General features: G+C 43.6%; 1 protein-coding gene across 3 annotated transcripts in view; it reads left to right on the forward strand.

The window, feature by feature from the left end:
• DOCK2 (dedicator of cytokinesis 2) overlaps positions 1–22,400 on the forward strand; it is a 452,311-nt gene that overhangs the window by 148,495 nt on the left and 281,416 nt on the right. For all 3 annotated transcript variants that reach the window (XM_055555142.1, XM_055555143.1, XM_055555144.1), the window contains exon 26: positions 18,075–18,223. In XM_055555142.1, the coding sequence (XP_055411117.1) occupies positions 18,075–18,223 (149 nt within the window). The remainder of the gene's footprint in view (positions 1–18,074; positions 18,224–22,400) is intronic.

Genomic DNA, 22,400 nt, shown 5'->3' on the forward strand with positions numbered 1-22,400 from the left:
GAGTCCCAAGCTTCCACTTGCGTGGTGCTTTCCATGGGTCCAGTGGCTGCTCTAAGTACTTTACGTACTCATTTCATTCTCACAGGCTTGTGACAGATGTGCTCCTATTATCTCTACTTTACAGACAAAACCACAAAGATTTAGAGAGATTAAATACCTTGTCCAAGTTCACACAGATCGGAACTGAGATCCTTGGTCTACTCCAGCTTATGGTGTGGCCTGGTCCTGACTGTGTTGGAGGAGTGAGATGAAGATTCCTTCGCGTCCGACAGTTCTCCCCACCCCTCCTCTTCACAGCCCATCTGCCCCTTCGCCCTGTCTTGGGCCAGCAGGCTGTGTGCGGCGCTCTCACAGGAGGGCCCTCAGGGAGAGGGCCAGGCCTTCGCCGCTGCCCCACCCCAGTTTCAGCAGCCTGGTGAGCTGCAGGTGCTCTAGAGATAGACCTTGACTGTTGTTCCCACAAACGCTGCCCTCCAGTTTCTACTCAACTGGCTCTATTTGGTAAAGTGACAGTGTTGACAAATTTACTGCTCAGATCACCAGGGCAGAATGGCTGCTTATCCATCTTTAGACTGCCTAAACCTTGTCTTTGCAATGAGCTAAAAACTTCAAGTGAAAACCCCTCATGCTTCTAAGCCCCTCTAACCTCCCTTGTCCCAACTTCCTATATTCATATATCCCCAGTCAGTCCCTGTTTAGACCCCAGTTCCTTTTCCTTATTTTCTTCCTTGTCTTCTGAATTTTCTTTCCCCTCCTTTTCCTTTCTTTACATTTCATTGTGATCTTCACAACCATCACCAAATAAACTTTAATAAGCTGTTCTCTGCTAAATGTACTCTAATAGCTTATTGAAAATATTTATGGGAGGAGGCCACGTACAATGTATCTTTAATATAGTTGAATTCATGCTTGCCATTTATATGAAATCATTTTCAGACCTTTGTCCCTTTGACATCTTTATTTGAATGTCTTACAGGTTCTCAACTCAACATTTCCAAGACTATATTCATTCTGTTCATGAAAACCTTCTCCTCTTCCACTGTTTTTCTGCCAGTCGTTGGGAGTTAGCCTTCAGATCTTCTTGTGCCTCATTTTTTACTTTCAAGTCAATCACTAAGGCCTTTGAATATCTCCCATATATGCCTTGAATCTGGCTACTTCCATCTTTGCCATTATGTCCTGGTCCTTTACACCCTTGTGCTACATATGATGCTTGACATTTGCTGGGCACTCCATAAATATTCATCCAGATAAAAAGTATTAATAAATGAAGGTGCCATGTAAGGACAAGCATGCAGTCATGAACCCTCCTCCACTCACTGTTTCCATGTTTTATGTGAGCACATCAAGTAATCAAATGAAACAGCTTTGCTCAGGCTCTTTTTAGAATTCCACAATTTGATATCAAAAGCAGGTAATCACTCCTCAACTTAAAGTAGAGCATTTCATATTAAAACTCAAAATACAAAAAAAAAATCTCTTGAAAAATATAGTGCCAGAAAAGGCTGTGTTTCTCCCAAGGCATTGGTTCTTTTCTACCTCAGTGATTTACACACTCTAGAACGCGGATGATTTCCATCCTTGTCCTGATAGTTTATCACACAAGTGAGGAACTACATTTTATTGGCAACTGGAGCTCTTATGTTACCTTTTATATTGGCCTGTCGGCTCCTTTTTGTATCTCTTTGGAACTAGGTAACACAGGAAGGAGTACATATAACTAAGAATAAATATATCAACAAGTACTGCGTAAAATAAAATACTGTCAGTTTTGCAGGAGTACAAGTTGAGATTCATCTGCAAGAACTGAACACAATTGGAAACACTGTAGGAACTGAACACAATTGGAAACACTATCTCACCCTGTGTGTTTTTTATCCTGTTCCCATCGATTGACTGTTTCTTTTCTTTTTGATGCTGGGTCTGCTCTGAGAGTGAGGACCATCTATTGTCCTCCCTTTGCACAGAAAGTTTGTTACATGTTGCTGACTGACATTTATTCTGTTTACTTTCTCCCTTCTCACACTTTCCCAATTTCCTCTTTGTTGGCTTCAGAATCTAAACAGGATCTCTTTGGTCCTCTCCTTCAAATTTTGGGCCTAAGTGTGTGATTCATTTCTTAAATCACTCTTTTGCTTCGGGCCTTCCAGGGGGGCTTCTGTTGGTTCTGCTGCGTGAGTGGAGAAGTGAAGCAGGCGAGAACCTCTGCTCCTGGGGGCAGTCTTTCTTCTCCACCTTCTTAGCTGAGTGCTTGTGGCCAGAAGGAGAAACTCCTCCCGTTTCCATTTTTGATTGGGCAGGGGGCATAGCAATCTTTTTTGCCCCCCCCTTTTCTTTGGAGTTTGCGTCCTATTCTTCAGCTTGTTTGAAAGCTATTGTACTTGTCCTTTTCCCCTTTGTGATACACAGCACTAGATTTTACATGTGTGGAGCTATAAATGAGAGGGACTGCAGTTTCCTCGCCTCTGGAGCTGTTGAGGGAAAGGTGAGGGAAGGAGAGAATCAGATGATGTTAGAAACGATCACACAACATTCCATTTTGCTAATGTTTGAATACAGCAGAATTTTCTCATTTAATTCTCTGAAAATGAAGGACCCCTCTGTTAGCCTTAAAATGCAAACAAGAGGCTTTCAGAGCGTGCTTGTCTCAGAAATGGAATGCTGGCTGCTCATATTGATCCAAAACAATCCTGTTGGTTTTTGTTATTTTTGGCGTTGGTGAGTTTTGTGATGACAGCGATCTAGGATTGTTCGTGTGTAGCTTGAGCATTGCCGGTAAGTGGCATTATTATTCTAAGTCACAAGCAGAAATGTAAAAGGATGTTCAGAGAAAGCTTGCCCGAGCTCTCTTTTAGTCCATCCATATACAAAAGGGAGCAGGAAAATCTGAGGCATATGTCCCAATCACTTCAAATCATTCCCTCCTCTCAGGACTGAATTCTCTGAGCTTGATATTCCAGACAAAAGCACACTTTGTTTGAATGGTGCAGATAATAGCTTCTAGTCCAGAAGACTAGAATTTTATTCCAATATGCCTGGACCAGGAGTTTTGTCAAGTATACATGTCAACTTCTTAAGTTTTGATATGTCCTGCTCTGGACTGAAAAACTTCTTAGGTATAGCATCAGATCCCCATGCCTCATTACACTTAGTACAGGCACATCCCATTTTATTGTGCTGCACTTTATTGCATTTCATAGATATTACTTTTTTTTTTTTTTTTTTACAAATTGGAAGTTTACAGTAACTGTGTTGTCAGATGATGGTTAGCATTTTTTTTTTTTGCAATAAAGCATTTTAAAATGAAGATATATGTTTGTTTTAGACATAATGCTTTTGCACACTTAATAGACCAGAGTATGTGCCCAGTTGCTCAGTGGTGTCCAACTCTTGGTGACCCCAAAGACTGTAGCCTGCCAGCCTCCTCTGTCCCTGGATTCTCCAGGCAAGGATGCTGGAGTGGGTTGCCATTTCATCCTCCAGGGGATCTTCCTGACCCAGGGATCGAACCCACGTCTCCTGTACTGGCAGGTGGATTCTTTATCTCTCCGCCACCTGGGAAACCCAAAGACAACAGAATAGTGTAAACATAACTTTCATGTGTTCTGGGAAGCCAAAAAAAAAAAATGCAACTTGTTCCCTTGCAGCATTTTGATTTATTGCAACGGTCTGAAACTGCACCTGCAGTGTCTGTGAGGTACACCTATACCTACAACTGAACCTGTGCGCTTTATTTAGATCCACTTCTGGGCATTTTAATCCCCATTTTTGAAGGGAGAGAGGTAGAATGATATATTTGACATCACACAGCCTGGCAGACCTAGGTCTCTGAACCCTCAGTCCAGAGTTCTGCCCACTTCCCCATCCCTGCCTTTGAGATCAGGTGGTGAAGTCAAAGATGGGAAGATGTTACAGGAGTGGCTGCTCAAGGAAAGTGGCGAAGATGAAGAAACACACATGTTGTTCTCCTGATCACCTTTCCTCCAGCCCTCAGCTACTGCCGTCTGCATTCCTCAAGGACAGCACAGCATAATGAATGTTGAAATAACCCAACACTAAGTAGGTTTCTGCTTCTGAGAATTGCCCTTGGTATAGGCAGATGGGGCTCTCTCTTTCTGACATCTGCAAAAACCATCCATTCTTCTAACACTTATTAGGATCCTACCGTGTGACAGGCATTGTGCTCTGAGCTGCAGGAGACATGACTTGACTGAGATTAGATATCTCACCCCAGGCTCTCACTGTCTTCTGGGGAACACGAGTGAGGTTTGAAGGTTGTGATTGCTGTCTGCTAGCCAACTGCAGTGAGACGGGTAAGCTCAACCAATTGGAGTTGAATTAATGATGGGTTGAATTTTAAAATATGAAAGAAGTGTGTGACTAAACTTAAGACTAAGTCACCATGTTGATAGATGTTCATTTTTATTTAAATCTATGATTCTAGGATTAGGATTTGTTTGTCTTAGTTCTTTTAGTCTTAGATACCGTAACTTTAACTAAAACATACAAAACAATGAATCATTAAACAAACCAACTAGCCAGGGTCTTGGGCTTTCTGTTTAAGTCGAGCTTAAGGAAGCTAACAAATTCAAAGGGTGTCTGCCTCCAGTCTGCAGACTCTAGAATTTGGGAATAATTATTTGCACTCATGAGTCTGTGAGTGAAGTTGGAACAGTGCTGGCCTTGGAGTCACGTGATGGTCTGCCTTGAAATCTTGCCTCTGTTGGGGTCACACTAGCTAACTGATCCTACTGTGAGCAAGCTACTGAGAGATCCTATTTTCTCATCTGTAAAATTGGAACAATGCCATATACAGAAGAGGTTTTGGTAAGGGTTAAGTAACTTTCCAATATGGTACCCTGAACCCAGTAGGAGTTCAGCATATGTAACCTAGCTCTCATCCCTGGTACTTCACTCTCCTGCTCCTTTTCATTCTCATTGGATTTCTAGACAATTGGTTTCTACCCCTTATTAAAATATGACCCCTACTGCTGAGAAAACCCTATTTGAGTTTGTGACCACAGATTAACTCAGAAAGACTGAAAGGTGAAAGAGTTGCAGTTAAGTAAAGATTGAAACTCATGGAGACAGGGAATTGTGTGAGTCTCCAGGGGAGATAGGGCTGGGGTGAAGGGATTAAAGGCTGTGTGTAGCATGGTGCCGGAGAGAGGCAGTGGGTCAAGGACGACAAGCTCTGGAGGGCTGTGTGTGGTGCTGACTGTTGCAATGGGTACCCTAAGTGCTTGTAAATGGATGTGAATTTCAGATGTCACTGAATAGGAGCAAAATGAGGGCAAAGGATGTAAGACCCAGCCCCTCCCAGTTAAAAAGCTACCTTGACCCATTTCTTCTCTCGCATGAATTTTAAATGGAGCACATTGCTGTGATGAGAATCCTTCTTTAAAGACTGCCTGGATTGTCCAGGGTAGAGGCCACTTGGTTCAACCCCAAGCATTTCATTTGCTTCTCCTTCCATTAGCCAGGGTTAGGAGGTGGGTGAGACAGTCTTCTAGACTCATCTGGTGTGGCCTCATGAAGATAATCATTCTAAACATTAGGAAGCAAATCAAATTTTGGGTTGCTACTCAACTGGCCGTATCTGCTCTTTTATTGTCCTAAAAGCACTTTCTATGGAGCTAGATTGTGGTTTAATGAGGATACTGGTTGGGAGGAGGCTGGTCGCAGTAGCAGTGTAGATGATCTTGGAAAGCGCAAAGAGGTCACCTGCCAGGACACACTGATTATGCGCTAATAGCTTCCAGAAGGTGTGATGACGGGCATCTCTGCAGCCACTTCTCACGTTCAGAGAAATGTTGATGGAAGTCTCAGTCTTTCATTACTTGCTAGTTGAGGCAATGAAATGGGCTCCAGGATTAGATCCTAATTTGATAAACCCTAAAATAAGTGTATTGTTCTCTCACTCAGATGTTCACAATGCATATGCTTACACATCTAACCCATCTGCAAGTTCGATTCTGCCTCTGAATTGTAACCTAAGTCTGTCTACTTTCCTTGGTCTCTCCAGCTACAAATGAATCAAGTTTTCATCTTCTTTCCCCTTCACTGTTATTGTAATGAACCAGGGTAGTTTAGTAGATGTGAAAATGGGCTCTGAGATCACATTTTCTAGGTTTAAATCCCAGCTTTGCCACTTACTAGCTGTGCAATATTTGGCAAGTTTCTGAACCTCTCTGAGTTTTAGTTTCCTCATCCATAAAATAGGTAAAATGATATACTTCTTCATAGACAGGATGCCTGGTGAACAGTAAGGGCTTAATAAACACTGTACTCCTTTTCCCCCTCTAGGAAATGCCTCCTTGGTGTTCTCTGCCTTTCTCTCTAGACCTGCCCCTATCCTCTATTGAAAATGCATGCTCAGTCGCTTCAGTCGTGTCCAACTCTTTGGGACCCCATGGACCATAACCTGCCAGGCTCCTCTGTCCATGGGATTTTTCCAGCAGAAATACTGGAGTGTGTTGCTGTACCCTCCTCCAGAGGATCTTCCTGACCCAGAGATTGAACCCATGTCTCCTGCATCTCCTGCATTGCAGGTGGATTCTTTACTGCTGAGCCACTGGAGAAGCCTGAAAATACAAAAACAAAGTATGTTTATCTCCACCTAGTAATCAAACTGCTTACATGGGCTACAGGGCCTGATGGCACCTGGCCCCAGCCACACGTTGATATTACGCCTTCCATTTCCCATGATCTGGCCACACATATTTCCAGTGATTACTCCAACATATTAAGCAAATTTCTGCCCCAGGACTTTCACACACCATTTCCTCTGCTGGGAATGGTCTTCCCTGAGATGGTTGTAGGCTGTTCCCTTCTCACCCTCAGGTCTCAGCTTAGGTTCTCCATTTCAGATACTGTCTTAACTGCTCCATGTGGAATAGTCTTCCCTGCACCCCGAGACGCTTTCTCAGGTTACTCAATCGGTTGGCTTGCTGGCGGCTATTGGTACTGTTTGCTGTGGCATCAGCGCGTAGGGCTCTGTCCGCGTCTCCTGCAGCCGTGATGGCGGCCTCTCCCTCCCAATAGCCAGCCCTGCCTTCCGCAGCTGGCCTCTGGCTGCAGGCCCCCTTTGCCCGGACACTGAGAACAGCCAGACAGCCTGGGACCGCCCATGCCCGATGTCTAAATACTCCAGCTACTTCACCCCTGTGGCCCACACTGTCCCCAGAGGCCCCTTCTGTGAGACTTGCAGCCTCCCTGGCTCTTTCCTTCCTGGTCCCACTGCCCTGCTTCCCTTCCAGGGTCTTCTGGAACATCCCCTGACAAGTGCATCACCATCACCCAAACCTCATCTCCAAGTGTGCTTCTGGAGAGTCCAAACTAAGACAGTTATTATCTTCTTAAATAGTTTCTGATGTTCCATTAGAACATAATATCCATGAGAACAGTGCCAGTAATCATCTCTGTACATGTTTAAGGATAGAAATATATTCATGTAGAGATTACGAATTATGTTTATAACCAGTGTGACATTTTTTGGACATAAACATACATCATCTTGAAAATTCCAACAATTACACATCAACCTACCCTTCCTGCCCTGGCTATGTTTCTGAATGACAAACTCTACCTTGTTACAGGGGATTCACTTATAGGTTTAGCGCATTTTCATGTTTTATGTTAAATATAGAGGATATTATGGCAAAAGCAATAGCTTGGTTTGGACTTCAAGTGAGTATCTAGAATAAAGTTCTGAAAGTATGTTTCTTCTTTAGGATTTACTGCCTAATTATATTTTCACCCCTCTAAGATACCCGACAAGAATGTTTACAGTTGCTGAATTCTGACATCTCTGAATTGTCTGTGTATGTTGAGCTGGGGAGACAGATTTTGGCCCTCAGGGTTCATAGAGCAGAGATGAAATTCACAGCGGAGGCAGGCTGAAGGGAGTGAGGGATGACTCTGATGTTGTAATTAGGCCTGCTTCTGGGAAGGTAAGGAGAGTGAATCATGAGGGGATGCTTAAGACTGTGTTGGGGGACAAGCCTGGTAGAGTTGTAAAAGCCTTGTAATCTGATCTGCAGTATGAAGTTGGTGGGTAGTTATTGATTTCCCAGTGGGTGGAATTACTTTTGTTCATGACACAGCAGCTAGAGGAGGGAGGCTGTGAGAACCGTTTGCTGTCAGACTAGAGCGGTGTGTGGTCGTTCTCCTGCATGCCCAGCTGATGGAACCAAGTGGCCTCTGACATCTGCAAATGCTGCCCACACCAAGCAGAAGGAAAACAGCTGAGTGGAGCTGGGCTGGCACTGCTCAGCTTTGCAAACTGGGTAAATGTTGGGTTTCAATTAGGGGTCTTCCCTGCTTGCTCAAAGGTTGGTGGGAGGGGACGAGAGCAGGGCAAGCCTTGACCACCTGAAGTTCCTCATGGTCCCCCAGGAGGGATGAGCTGAACTGAATTTGCCTCTCAGTCAATAGGAACTTGACCAAAGAAGGACGAGTTTCACCTTAAAGCCTGTGAAAAATTGAACAGGATTGAAGAGTCCGTTAACCTACGCAGGTGACAAAGTAAGGGGCTGGCTGTGAGTGGAGTGAAATTGCAAGTGAAGGCTGCCACAGGCAGACTGAGAAATGGGGTAACCACACTGAGGATGGACCTGAGGCCCTGATATAGATACCTCGTGTGTTTAACCTTTTTTCCCTGAAGAGAGGGACTCCTGAATGTTCTCAAGGCTCTTGATTCTGCTGGTGGAAGTGGGATGTACCTGGGATGGAAGATCAGCAAACATGTCCCTAGTAGGGCTGGACGGGGCCAGGCTCATCTTCATATGTTCACGTGTGATGGTTCTGGCTCTTGCTCCCTCTACCTTAGCTTCAGGGAGGAGAGGCCATACCTTCTTTTTATGGGCATTGCTTTCTATCCAAAGGCCTCTGTAGACCCTCCCTTAGTTCTGAGATGAGGTGTATACAGGTCAGTATAGGACTGGTACAGAACTGTGCTTAGTCGCTCAGTCATATCTGACTTTGTGTGATCCCATGGACTGTAGCCCGCCAGGTACCTCCGTCCATGGGGATTCTCCAGGCAAGAAGACTGCAGTGGGTTGCCATGTCCTCCTCCAGGGGATCCTCCCAACCCACGGGTCGAACCCAGTCTCCCCCATCGCAGGTGGATTCCTTACCGACTGAGCCACCAGGGAAGCCTGGTACTGAACCGGTACCTCTGAAAAGACCACAAGGATGATGTTGTTGTTCAGTTGTTAAATCGTGTCTGACTCCTGGTGACCTCGTGGAATGTAGCAAGCCAGGCTCCTCTGTCCATCATCTCCTGGAGTTTGCTCAAATTCATGTTCTTTGAGTCAGTGAGGCTATCTAACCATCTCATCCTCTGCCTTCCCCTTCTCATTTTGCCTTCAATCTTTCTCAGCATCAGGGTCTTTTCCAGTGAGTTGGCCCTTCATACCAGGTCACCAAAGTATTGGAGATTCAGCTTCAGCAACAGTCCTTCCAATGAATATTCAGGGTTGATTTCCTTTAGAATTGACTCATGTGATCTCCTTGCAGTCCAAGGGACTCTCTAGAGCCTTCCACAGCACCACAGTTCGAAAGCATCAATTCTTCAGTGCTCAGCCTTCTTTATGGACCAACTCTCTCATTCATACATAACTGGTGGAAAAATCATAGCTTTGCCTATATAGTCCTGTGTTGGCAAATTGTTGTCTCTGTGTTTTAATAAATTGTCTAGGTTTGTCATAGCTTTCCTTTCAAGGAGCAAGTGTCTTTTTAATTTCATGGCTGCAGTCACCATCTGCAGTGATTTTGACTATACCTGTGCATGAGAGTTGACTCATTGGAAAAGAGTCTGATGCTTGGAGGGATTGGGGGCAGGAGGATAAGGGGACGACAGAGGATGAGATGGCTGGATGGCATCACTGACTCGATGGACGTGAGTCTGAGTGAACTCCGGGAGTTGGTGATGGACAGGGAGGCCTGGCGTGCTGCGATTCATGGGGTCGCAAAGAGTCGGACATGACTGAAAAACTGAACTGAACTGAACTGTGCATGAGAGATGATGGTATACCACAACTACTGGAGATGATTTGAATTTAGAATGTGGGGCTTATTCTGTCCTCAGCTTTGGGCTTCAGCTTCATTTCTGGGATATTAATAAGAATCTCATTGTTTGTCCTGTTACATAGACATGGTCACATAGTATGAGAAATGGGAAGATGCAAGTCTAGCCTGGGTGCTACAGGAGCAGAGAACAGGGTTACCCCAGTCAGAGTTGGGGTGTCACAAATGTTGACATAGGGGATTTGGCAACTAAGTTAAGACCTCAGAGGCAAGGAGGAGTTAGTCAGGTGAAGATGGATGGGATAAGTACATTCTGGGCAAAGAAAACAATATGTGAAAACTGAGACGCAGGAGGGGTGGCGAGGCTATGGTGGAGTGGCGTGGGAGGTGGAGGGTGCGGGGGTGAGTGATGTCTGCCCATCGCGGGCCTTCAGCTCTGCTGAAGCATGTGTGAAACTCACCTGCAGGCCCTCGGAGAGGCTCCACCGAAGCTCCTCAAGGAGGGGAGTCCCGTGGTCAGGTTTGAGTTTTAGGAAATTCCTGCTGCTGAGATTGGAAGAGGGGATCAATTTGGGAGACTTGGAACAGAGCATACAGGAAGTTGGCCCAGGGGTTAGATGGATTTGACTTTTCAGTGGAGAAGATGTTGGGGATAGAAGAAGAAATCAAGTCTGCTTGGTGGACGGTGTGCCTGGGGGTGTCTTTGCTCAGAGTGAGCACAGGAGAAGAAGCGGGCTCGTGGGGGAAGACAGCAAGTTCAGATGTTGTTCTTAGGAGCATTTTCCTCTGGGGCTGCAGCTGTGGCAGTGATCACAGGCATATCTGTGGCCTGATGCACCTCAGGGTGGTTTTCCAAAGTGCACAGAGGATCCATTTTGATCTTTCCATGGAGCTGATAGCGGGGAGAAGGAGACGATGAAAAAGGCCATCTTATTTGAAGTGTCCCTGAGTTGTGAAATTATTGCAAAAACATATCACACTTCAAGAGACTTATGAATTCAGGCAATGGCACCTTCTGCCAAAGGATAAAACTGTCTCTGAAAAGGAAGAATTCAGAGCCCAGAAACACTGCATTTTTGTCTCTGCAAGTTACTTTGACAAAAGAAAACTCCTTTCTGTGACAATACAGAGTTGAGTAGCTCTGCAGGTTCCTAAGTGCCTGGTCTGAATTACAATTTGAACTTGTCATCTCCTGATGGCAGACCTCCAGCCTTGTTTTGGCTCAGTTTCCCAGGCTGGGTTTGCAGGTCTCTGATGCTCATTGCCCCTTCGTATAAACATTGGTTTAAGGCTCTGCAATATTTATCTTTTAAATCATTTCTGTTTGTTTGCTTCACAATCAAATCACAATTTAGAAATACTGCTTCCTGAGGCTTTACAGACTAATATGATTTCACAGCTCCAATTACAAATGAGAAAAATTATTTCATCTCAAAACAGAGGAGCCAGACGTTTCTGAGAAGTCATGGTTAATGAGAAGACAAAGTACTTTCTGAAAAGCAGGTCACACTATTAATGGCTTCCTCAGCTAAAATCTTGCTGACTCTCAGAACCAAGGGCCCTCATCTTGTGGGGATGCTGGGTTTGATAACCTGTAAAGTAGGTGACTTTCAGATTGAAAAACCACTGATTCTGTTGTGGCCTGGTCTGGAGCTCCCACAACTTCAGTGGTTCGCAAACAAGGCAAACATCCACTGTCTTTCCACCTAGCAAATATACCTTCCTTCCTGCCCCTTCCTTTCAAACTCTGTTTTATGAATCATAGAGTTTTGGATGAGGACTTAACCATCATTTTGTTAACCCTGCATCTGATACTTTGAATACCTCTTCATCATTCCTTCTCAGAAGCAGCTGCTCAGTCATGCCTGACTCTTTGCAATCCCATGGACAGAGGAGCCTGGCAGGCTGCTGTCCTGGGATTATCCAGGCCAGATTACTGGAGTGGGTCATCATCCCCTTCTCCAAGGGATCTTCCCAACCCAGAGATTGAACCTGGGCCTCCTGCATTGCAGGCAGATTCTTTATCATCTGAGCCACCGGGGAAGTCCTCAGGAGCAGCTAAGCTACCTACTTTTTAAATATTTCTAGGGATGGAGAACTCACTGTTGTATTTTTTCATGAGAATCTAATAATTTAGCTCCATTTTAAGTAGAATGTAAAGTCTGGTACTTCTCAAGGAGGTCTTCATTAACACCTAAAATCTTTCAACTGGCCCTTTCCCTTACACCCATATCTTTATAAGGAGATCTGGCTGAAGTATCTCAACTAGAATACCAGCAGAATGAACTTTAAAAAATATTCTTGTTTTATTTATTTGGCAGTGCTGGGTCTTAGTGGTGGCACATGAGACCTTTAGCTGTGGCATGTGGTATCTAGTTCCCTGACTAGGGATCGAACCAGGACCCCCTGCACTGGGAGCGCAGAATCCTAGCCACTGGACCACCAGGGAATTCCCAGAATGAATTTCAAAGGAAAAACCTGACTTTCACTACTTTGCTGCTCTGTTTTATGGCCAATGACAGTTGCCATTCCAAGAAAGTAAAGGCATCAGTTTTTTCTTGTCTACTTAAGTCTGCCTCTTATCTCTGTTGACTCTCTTGCTGTGATGGGCATTCTCTCCCACCCAAGAATAGAGACTGGCACTTCGGGAACCTTCAATAAACGGTAGACTGACAAGTGAAGTGAAGGAATGAGTTAATTAGTTGCCTCAGTAGACTAACTCTTTGTCTACCTTTACAGACCTCCTTTCTGTAGATCCTGTGTGCATGTTAGTCGCTCAGTCATGTCTGACTCTTTGCGACCCCACAAATTGTAGCCCGCCAGGTTCCTCTGCCTATAGAATTTTTCAGGCACAAATACTAGAGTGGGTTGCCTATTCCTCCTCCAAGGGATCTTCCTGACCCAGGGATCAAAACTATGTCTCCTGCACTGGCATGCGGATTCCTTACCTGGGAATTCCCATTTACAGATGTAGAGGTTTTAAATGATTTTACATCTTGGATCACAAATGTCTGTTGTTTTGGGCTTTAAAACATTGTTTTTTTATGCTTTAAACTCAAGACCATACATTTCCTTCTCCAGATCTTTCTTTAAGCCCTTGCCAAATCTTTAGTTTCAACAGAAGCTAAGAATGTTGTGTCAGAGGGTAGGAATGCAGGGAGGTAGGATCCAGCGGTTTCATTCTCATTTGCCATCACTTGCACTGCTGCAGTAGCGTGTTCTCTGGTCTCTGCTCTTCGGCCTTTGCTTCCTCCAGCTGTTCTACATGCTGCGGTGGAATGCGTGTGTGCTAAGTTGCTTCAGGCTTGTCTGACTTTTTGTGACCCCATGGACTGTAGCCCTCCAGGCTCCTCTGTCCATGGGATTCTCCAGTCAGGAGTACTGGAGTGGGTTGCCATGCCCTCCTCCAGGGGATCTTCCTGATCCAGGGATCAAACCTTCATCTCTTATGTCTCCTGCATGGACAGGTAGGTTCTTTACTAGTGCCACCTGGGAAGCCCACAATGACGTGAGTCACTTTTAAAAAAAATATTGTTATGACTCCCTTTGCCCAGAGAACTTTGGAAGAACAAGGTTTTCATTGTTTTAAATTTCCTTTATTGCAGTCTCTTTTTATTTTACAAGAAAAATAAGCTTTTCAAAAAGGAAGACTTTATAATCCTTGCCTAATTTAATAAAAGAAAGAACAGTTCTTCTGGTGGGATTTAATTATGACAACATCAGTGAAGGGACTTAATTTTCATGAAGTTGGTGAGGCCCATCTGCCAAAGACAAAGAGTTTTGCAACTTCAAATGAACTCAGTTTTACCTATAACATCATTCTTTTATTTTTAAAGAAGATTTCTAACCTGGATATTGATAGCAAAGAAAGGTTACTGTTTGATTCTTGTTGCTTATAATGACAATTAGGTTTTGATCTGCATTCAAACTTGGACACGAGGTAAATGCCATCTTGGATCAATGATACCCCATTTCTGTGGACCTTTCTGTATGTGTTTATTGGCTGTGCCTCGTGACATGTGGGATCTTAGTTCCTTATCCAGGGATGAAACCTGTACCCCTGCTTTGGTAGTGCAGATTCTTAACTGCTGGACCACCAGGAAAGTCCCAATGTAACAAGCATTCTTACACACACAATTTCCTGCAACAAACAAAAAATTTCAAAGTTAAAGTTAACATCTTTTAGAAGGTAACTTTTAAAACGAATTGTTAAGTAAACGTTGCAGGAAATTTCTTTAGCAATATTAGTAAAGAGACTTGGACAAAATTTCAACTTTATGGTGACAAGATATGGGATAAGCAAAGATTTAACTTAAATTTTATGGTAATTAGTATGTAGATATTATACAGTCTTTTTTCTTATCTCTCTAAACAAAGGATAATGGCTAACTCAACATCTTGTATTCTCAAAAGTCCTTAGGCCCATTTCTTAAGTCCAAATAAAATACCATTAACCTGTAACCCTTGATTACATCTATAGTACTGAACAAAGCTGAGTCAAAATTTTGTTGCCTATAATTTTCTTTTTCCATAGAACTATAACCTTATGCCTACCACTGAATTTAAGAATTTTCTTTTTCAATATTATCTTCTATTATTGTAGGGCTTCCCTGGTGGCTCAGGTGGTAAAGAATTGGCCTGTAATGCAGGAGTCCTGGGCTCCATCCCTGGGTCCAGAAGATCCCCTGGAGAAGGGAATGGCTACCCACTCCAGTATTCTTGCCTGTAGAATTCCATGGACAGAGGATCCTGGCAAGCCATAGTCTATGCGGTCGCTAAAGTTGGGCACAAATGAGTGACTAACACAAACTATAACTTTATGCCAACCGTTGAATTTAAGAATTTTCCTTTTCAGTATTATCTCCTATTCTTCTACTTCCAAGAGACTATTCTACTTACCCAGGTCCATGTACTCTATTATTTATTTTTAAAAATTTTATTGAAGCATAGTTGATTTACAATGTTGTACCAATCTCTGCTGCACAGCAAAGTGATTCCATTATATACATATATTCTTTTTAATATTCTTTTCTATTATGGGTTATCACGAGATATCGAATATAGTTCCTTATGCTTTATAGTAGAACTTTGTTGTTTATCTGTCCTGTATATAATAGTTTATTCAACACATCTGCTGCTGCTGCATCGCTTCAGTTGTGTCCGACTCTGTGCTACACAACCACAAGTCTGTTCTCTCTGTCTGTGTTTTGTGGATACGTTCATTTGTGCCGTATTTTAGATTCCACTTGTAAATGATGTCATATGGTGTTTGCCTTTCTCTGTCCGACTGACTTCAGTTAGTATGATACTCTCTAGTTGCATCCATGTTGCTACAAATGGCACTGTTTTCTTCTTTTATATGTTTGAGTAATATTCCATTGTATGTATGTACCATATCTTGGTCCATGTACTCTAAATCACTCTCTGTTCTCTAAATCTCCACTCTATCAAAGGCAATATTATTTACTCACCAGTGACCATTTCAAATGACACCTCTTTTATTCATTCCACCAAGATTTACTGAATAGCTACTATGATCCAGATACTGTGTTGGACACTTGAGATTTAATTTGGCTGTCACAAAGCTTACACTTTGGTTGGATGAATGGGCATTAATTAATTACACTGGTTAGAATTTAATTACAAACTGATTTTGGTGCTCTGAGGGAAGGGATGTGATTCTGTCAGAGCCTATGAAGCTTCTATGCACCTTCCAGCCATAGATTATTTCTCTCTTCTGAAGCCCTCATGGCATTTAATAACTCTGCCAGTTGAAATCTTAGGCTGTGAGCAACATAAACCTATTCTAGTAAATTTAAGTAAAAATAAGTGCATTTGGATAATAAGGAGTAGTTCAAGAATAAGAGGAAAAGCTGGGGAACCAGTCTTCAGAGAGGGGAGACTCAGAGTAGCCCTGGGAGAGGAGGCAGCATCCACCAATGGGCAGCCTTCCCGGGGCGCTCCTGTGCAGACAGGTGAGCTCCCGGAGAGATAATACCGTCTGTCTGGTGGCTAAGAGCACAGGCTCTGCAGTCAGACAGGGGCCACCACCTACTATGTGTGCAGACTGGGGCATGTCCTGTTTCCTCATCAGCACAAGGGGAGGAATGACAGTATCTATCTGCCTCCTATAGGCACTGGGAACATTAATGGAGGTAATTCGTGCAAGACACTTAAAATGCACCTGGCACATTGTAAGCACTCCGTATGTTAGCAGTGTCAGCAATTACTGTTTTTAAATTTTCCTCGAGGTTCAAATCAAGGGGATATCCTAAATAGGGTCCCTTGCTCCTTGGAAGAAAAGCTATGACCAACCTAAACAACATATTAAAAAGCAGAGACATTACTTTGCCAACAAAGGCCCATCTACTCAAAGCTATGATTTTTCCAGTAGTCATGGATGGATGTGAGAATTGGACTATAAAGAAAGCCGAGCACCAAAGAATTGATACATTTGAACTGTGGTGTTGGAGAAGACTCTTGAGAGTCCCTTGAACTTCAAGGAGATCCAATCAGTAAATCCTAAAGGAAATCAGTCCTGAATATTCATTGGAAGGACTGATGCTGAAGCTAAAACTCCAATACTTTGGCCACTTGATGAGAAGAACTGACTCATTGGAAAAGACCCTGATACTAGGAAAGATTGAAGGCAGGAGGAGAAGGGGATGACAGAGGATGAGATGGTTGGGTGTCATCACCAACTCGATGGACATGAGTTTGAGTAAACTCCAGGAGTTGGTGATGGACAGGGAGGCCTGGCATGCTGCAGTCCATGGAGTCGCAAAGTCAAACATGACTGAGCGACTGAACTGAACTGAACTGAACCTGACCCTTGTCCAGAGGAAGGCAGGGAGCCTTGTGACAATATCTCTCGGATCATATTCCATCGCACATTGGCTCCCCAGGGTGAGACCAGGATGCTGTGCCAGAAGAAGGTGTGGACCCTGGGCTGACAGAACAAGAGATGGTGTCTCCTTCCCCCTGCTTTTACCTGACTCTGTCTGCTGCCTTTGCTCTTTGCATTGTTGCTGACTCCCCCGTCAAGTTTTAAGTGTCTAATGGGTGAGAACCATGTATTATCCCTGTACATCTAGAAATACAGTGCCTTCCACATCAGAGATGTTCAACTCTTATTTGCTGTATTGAATTAAAATAAAATCGTTGCGTATGAGTCACATTTTAGTGCTAGAAGCGTCTAGGTGGGGATGACTTGAAATGTTTTTGAATTTTTCAGTTCCCTCAAGGTTTGCTGGTTTTAAGAGAAATATAAAAAGAAAGCTGCATAGGATTTCAGAACCTTCCAGATATTTCCTGAGACAGCATTGCCAAGAGAGTTACCCTTCTTTGCAAAGGTTTTAATTTATTTAAAATGAAAGCCATGGTGCATAAGGAATTGGGAAGTAATTCATTTTTTTTTTTTACTATTTATGCTAGTGAAAAATGTCTATCAATAGGGGTATGACAAATGAACAAATATATCCATACTGTAAAACAGCTGCAAAAACTTAATGTTGATCCCTATCTATAATAACATAGAAAGAGCTCCAAAACCATTGGTGACTAAAACAAGTACAGAACAGTACATACAGTGTAGTCCTCTTTTATAAAAAGGAAACAAAACAAGAATGATGCTATGTTTTTATACTGATGCATGCATATGTAAAACATAAAAAAATGATCTTGAAGGATTATCATCATAGTGTGATATGTTTTACTTAAATGAAAAGCCAAATCAAAAAGATGCTGCATATTTTATACCAGTATACACCCACCTATACACACATACATTTTTATATGTATATACACATATATGTGTATGGAATACAATAACGGGTTGGTTGCCTCTTGAGAGTGGGAGTTGGGAGAAGGGCCAGAATTGTAAATAATTTTCTAAGAAAATGGTAACCTAATTTCTAACATTTACATTTTTACAAGAAGGATATACTCATGAATTGTTTCTGTGATGAAACATTATCTAGAAAAGAAAGAAAGGAAACTAAAACAAGCAAACAAGCTCATATGCCTCTGAACTGCCTTCATTCCAGAATGCCGGGACATTCTGCTTCCTGTCATCACCAAGGAGCTGAAGGAGCTCCTGGAGCAGAAGGACGACATGCAACACCAGGTCCAGGAGAAGAAGTACTGTGTCGAATTACTCAACAGCATTTTGGAGGTCCTCAGCTGTCAGGACGCGGTGAGTCTTCATGATGATGTAGATGTCCTGAACTCAGACTAGCGCTCAGTTGATTAAGTTCTAAAATATTGATGCTGATGAATAGCAGTTGAAGTCTAAAGATAAAAGTCAATGGCTTGCTCAGCAGGCTTATTTTTCCAGTGACTAACTCCCCATCTGTTAAAGACGGCTTGGGGACTAGAGCTGAGCGTGTAGCATTTTATCACCGTATTTCTTGTTGAATAGGCTTTCTTAGGGTGTGGGTATGGACATATTGTAGGCTTTTTAGATGAATTGTTCATTTATTAAAACCCTGACTTGTAGGGATGGAAATAAGGAAAATATGCTATGCCTACATAGCCAAGAAAACTCACTTCCCTGCTTTCTGGGCTGATTTTCCTTGGTTTTCCTTCTTCTTCTTCTTTATTTATTTATTTATTTATTTTTTTTTTTAAACTTTACATAATTGTATTAGTCTTGCCAAATATCAAAATGAATCCGCCACAGGTATACATGTGTTCCCCATCCTGGTTACCTCCCACAGTGGTGAGATGGTTAAGACTCTTTATGGATGAACAGAATGCTCAGGCCTGGACCCTAGAGGTAGGCTGAGGAGTAAGGTGGTGCTAGGGAGGTGGCCGTGGCCGTGAAGCCAGCGTATACTGCTTGACATCATTCAGAGGCTAGGCAAGCTTGAGCCCAAATGGAAAGTCTTGGTGGGAGTAAGTAGAGGGCTTCCAAAGGGCAGAGTCTGCAGAAGACAATGAGGAAGATGGAGTGGTGGTAACAGTAAAGACTGAGAAGTCTTTACTGATTAAACACAGGACTAGAATTCTTGAGACTTGAAGGTGGGAATAAACATTCTTGGTTGACTCAAGGTTCGTCTGGAACCTTACTTCATCCCTGAATAATGTCCAGGAGTGTCTGTCCCTAGATGGGCTGCTCTCAGAGCACCAGGTAGACTGAGACAGCCAGTAAGTCTTCCCTGAGTGTTTGTGTGACCATCCTCTCTCCTCCCTTCAGATTCACTGAGAAGGGCTTTCTAGATGAATTGGATCTGTGATTGACTATATTAGAAAACTACAAAACAGTATTTTTTCCTGCTCATATCCAATAGTGAACCATTATTATCAGTTTCCTAGTATGTCTCTCTTCTGTCATGTCTTTTCCACTTTTACCATCCTGGTTGTTTTTTCTTGTCTCATTTCTAGGTGAATGAGGCACGTAACCAGCTTCATGCATTCATTCATTCATACATACAATGTACTAGGTATATGCCAGGCACTTGGCATACAAAGGCATATCTTTTTTCCTAAGAAAATACCTATAAATATATAAAGAAAAAGTGAGAATATAATACAGTGACTAAAATCTAGATGCATCCTGGGAACTGGAGCTACACAGACTCTGTGTGTGTGTGTGTGTGTGTGTGTGTGTGTGTGTGTGTGTGTAAACATTTTTTCAAGGAAGCCTTCTCAAGAGAAGGAAAGCTTCAACTTCACTATTCAGAAGTGAATAATTAAATAATGATCACCAATGCTACTTTATTTGCTATTCTGTAAGTACTTGCTAAATGCAGTCCAAGCCTTCTTTCTTCACACATTGATCACTGCTAAAGATTATCATTCTCATTTTACAAATGGAAACCTGAAATTCACAGACTTAAATTTCAAGGCCAGACAGCAAATAAATAGAAGGCTGAAAATTCGAACCCAGGTTGTCAGACTCCAAAGTCTGCATAATTATAGACCCTGGGGATACAAAAGCATGGTCTTTTCCCTCTTGTCTTTTCCTATCCTGTCTTTTTTGTGGGGAGAGTGAGTATAATGCCCCAAAGCTTGGGTACCTCTAATTCACTCTGTGAGAATGTTATGATGACGGGGTTGTTTTCATCAGCATGTTTTCACTAGCCAGCTGTTGAACTGGTTCCAGTCTTTGCTATTTGATCTTTAAAAAAAAATTTAGGGAATCTTTGCTCTTACTCTCACCATGTAAAAAACATAACGATTGGCACACTGTATCTCCAGAAATTTCCCAAAGAATATGGCTTCTTCCTGCTGAAAAAAAGTTTCCAGTGTTTCTTATATAGTAGTGCTCAGGTCCCTTTTCATAGGGAAAAATTCCAGATACTTGGGCTTACGCTAGGGTACCCCTGTTTGAGGACACACTTATCACGTGTTCTGCCAATTTTCTGATTTGGGTAAAGGGGTGGCCCCAGTTCACAAATCAGTTGTTAAGCAGCAATGCTAGGCTCTGCCTGAGCCAGGGGAGTGGGCCCCTGGAATTCTATCCTGACAGGTTGTCATCATTTTGTCCACTGGGTAACACTGGACACTGGTGAGAAGGGGCTGCGCTCTCACACACCCCAAGTGCTTGGGGCTTCAAAGCCAACGAGTGCGTGGGAGGCCCAGGGCCCCCGTGGGGCTTGTGGCAGCTGGTCTTGAGGTGTGTGGGAGGCGTAGTGCCACTCTCCAGGGCCTCTGAGTGTGTGGGTTTGGTAATGACTTCTGAACCCGGGACTCACCCACCTCTTTCCCAGGATGAGCAGCTGTCTTTGCTGGTGAGTGGGTGAATAGCATTGCTACCATTGGGTTTGGAACAGTGTTGGCACCGTGTGCGAGCTTCACGTCTAACTTCTTCAGCTCATGAAGATAGAAATCTCTCCTTCCTCTTCTCAAAAACGTTTTCTTCCATGAAGAAGATCCATTCAGTAACCATTATTAGTTTGAGGTAAACCAAAAATCAGAAGTCCCAAAGTATCTAATCTAAATCTCTCTTGTTCCAGGCTGTGGAAGCTTTCAACTCTGGCTACACGTTGCATGACAGGAGAAGATTTTTAGAAAGTAGTTGTGCCCAGGTTCCAGTCCTAGCTGTTGTGCTTTGATTGACTGGCGTTGGCCAGAGTATCGCAATAGCGTGCTCATGGGGTGGTGATAATAGGCAGCAGGGTGGAGGACCACAGCCTTAGTGCAAAAAGTCTTAGACATGAGTGTACATCCCAGTGACCTGGAGGAGCTGTGAAAACAGGGTTCTGATCGTTAGGTTTGGAGGATGGGGCTGATCTCAGGTCGCCTCAGCCTGCAGCAGCTTGAAGCAGGTTTTGGTTCTGAGCCAGAGGGTGACAGAGAAGGCGATGGCACCCCACTCCAGTACTCTTGCCTGGAAAATCCCATGGACAGAGGAGCCTGGTAGGCTGCAGTTCATGGGGTCGCTAAGAGTCGGGCACGACTGAGCGTCTTCACTTTCACTTTTCACTTTCATGCATTGGAGAAGGAAATGGCAACCCACTCCAGTGTTCTTGCCTGGAGAATCCCAAGGACGGCGGAGCCTGGTGGTCTGCCGTCTATGGGGTCGCACAGAGTCGGACATGACTGAAGCAACTTAGCAGCAGCAGCAGCAGCAGAGGGTGAGGTTGGTCCATGGCAGTGAGAGGTCTGAATCCTAGCCACTAGGCCAGTGGCCAGTGACAAGGCCCTGGTCCTTTGGCTTTGCAGAAAAGAATTCCCACAAAGACAGAAAGTAGTGAAACAAGTAAAGTGTTTATTAGGAGGAAAGGAATATAGTCCATGTGGATAGATGCAGGCAGACCCATGGAGAGGGTCACTCCCTTGTGGTGTTTAAAATCACTTACATGGGGAATTTCTTCCAGGTTTCCTTTGGTCAACATTTTGATTTGCCAGGTTCTGAGTCCTTATTTGGTTTGTCTCAGGGTGCTCTCGTGTGTCTGTGTGTGTGTGTGTGTGTCTCTGTGCGAGTGTGCATCTCTCAGCCAAGATGGATTTCAGTGAAGAGGCCTATTGGTAGCTTAGCATCACTCTTCTTTTGACCTCCAAGGAACTTTCTAGTTGGGAAGGTCTCCTTGACTTTAAGAATGAGAAATATGAGGTCTCTTATCTGGGCAGGGCCCAGCCTCAGCTCTTGATTGTTGTTGTCCTGTTGTTGTTGTTGTTTAGTTGTTCAGTTGTGTCCAATGCTTTGTGACTCTGTGGACTGTAGCCCGCCAGGCCACCAGTCTCCTCTGTCCACAGAATTTCCCAGGCAAGAATACTGGAGTGGGTTGCCATTTCCTTCTCCAAGGGATCTTCCTGACCCAGGGACGGAAACCTGCGTCTCCTGCCTTGGTAGGCAGATTCTTAACCACAGAGCCGTCAGGGAAGCCCTGCCCTCCCCTGCCTCGATTGTCCTGCTGTTGATATTT

Source organism: Bubalus kerabau, chromosome 18 (assembly GCF_029407905.1).
Source record: "Bubalus kerabau isolate K-KA32 ecotype Philippines breed swamp buffalo chromosome 18, PCC_UOA_SB_1v2, whole genome shotgun sequence".
NCBI classification, from domain to species: Eukaryota; Metazoa; Chordata; class Mammalia; order Artiodactyla; family Bovidae; genus Bubalus; species Bubalus kerabau.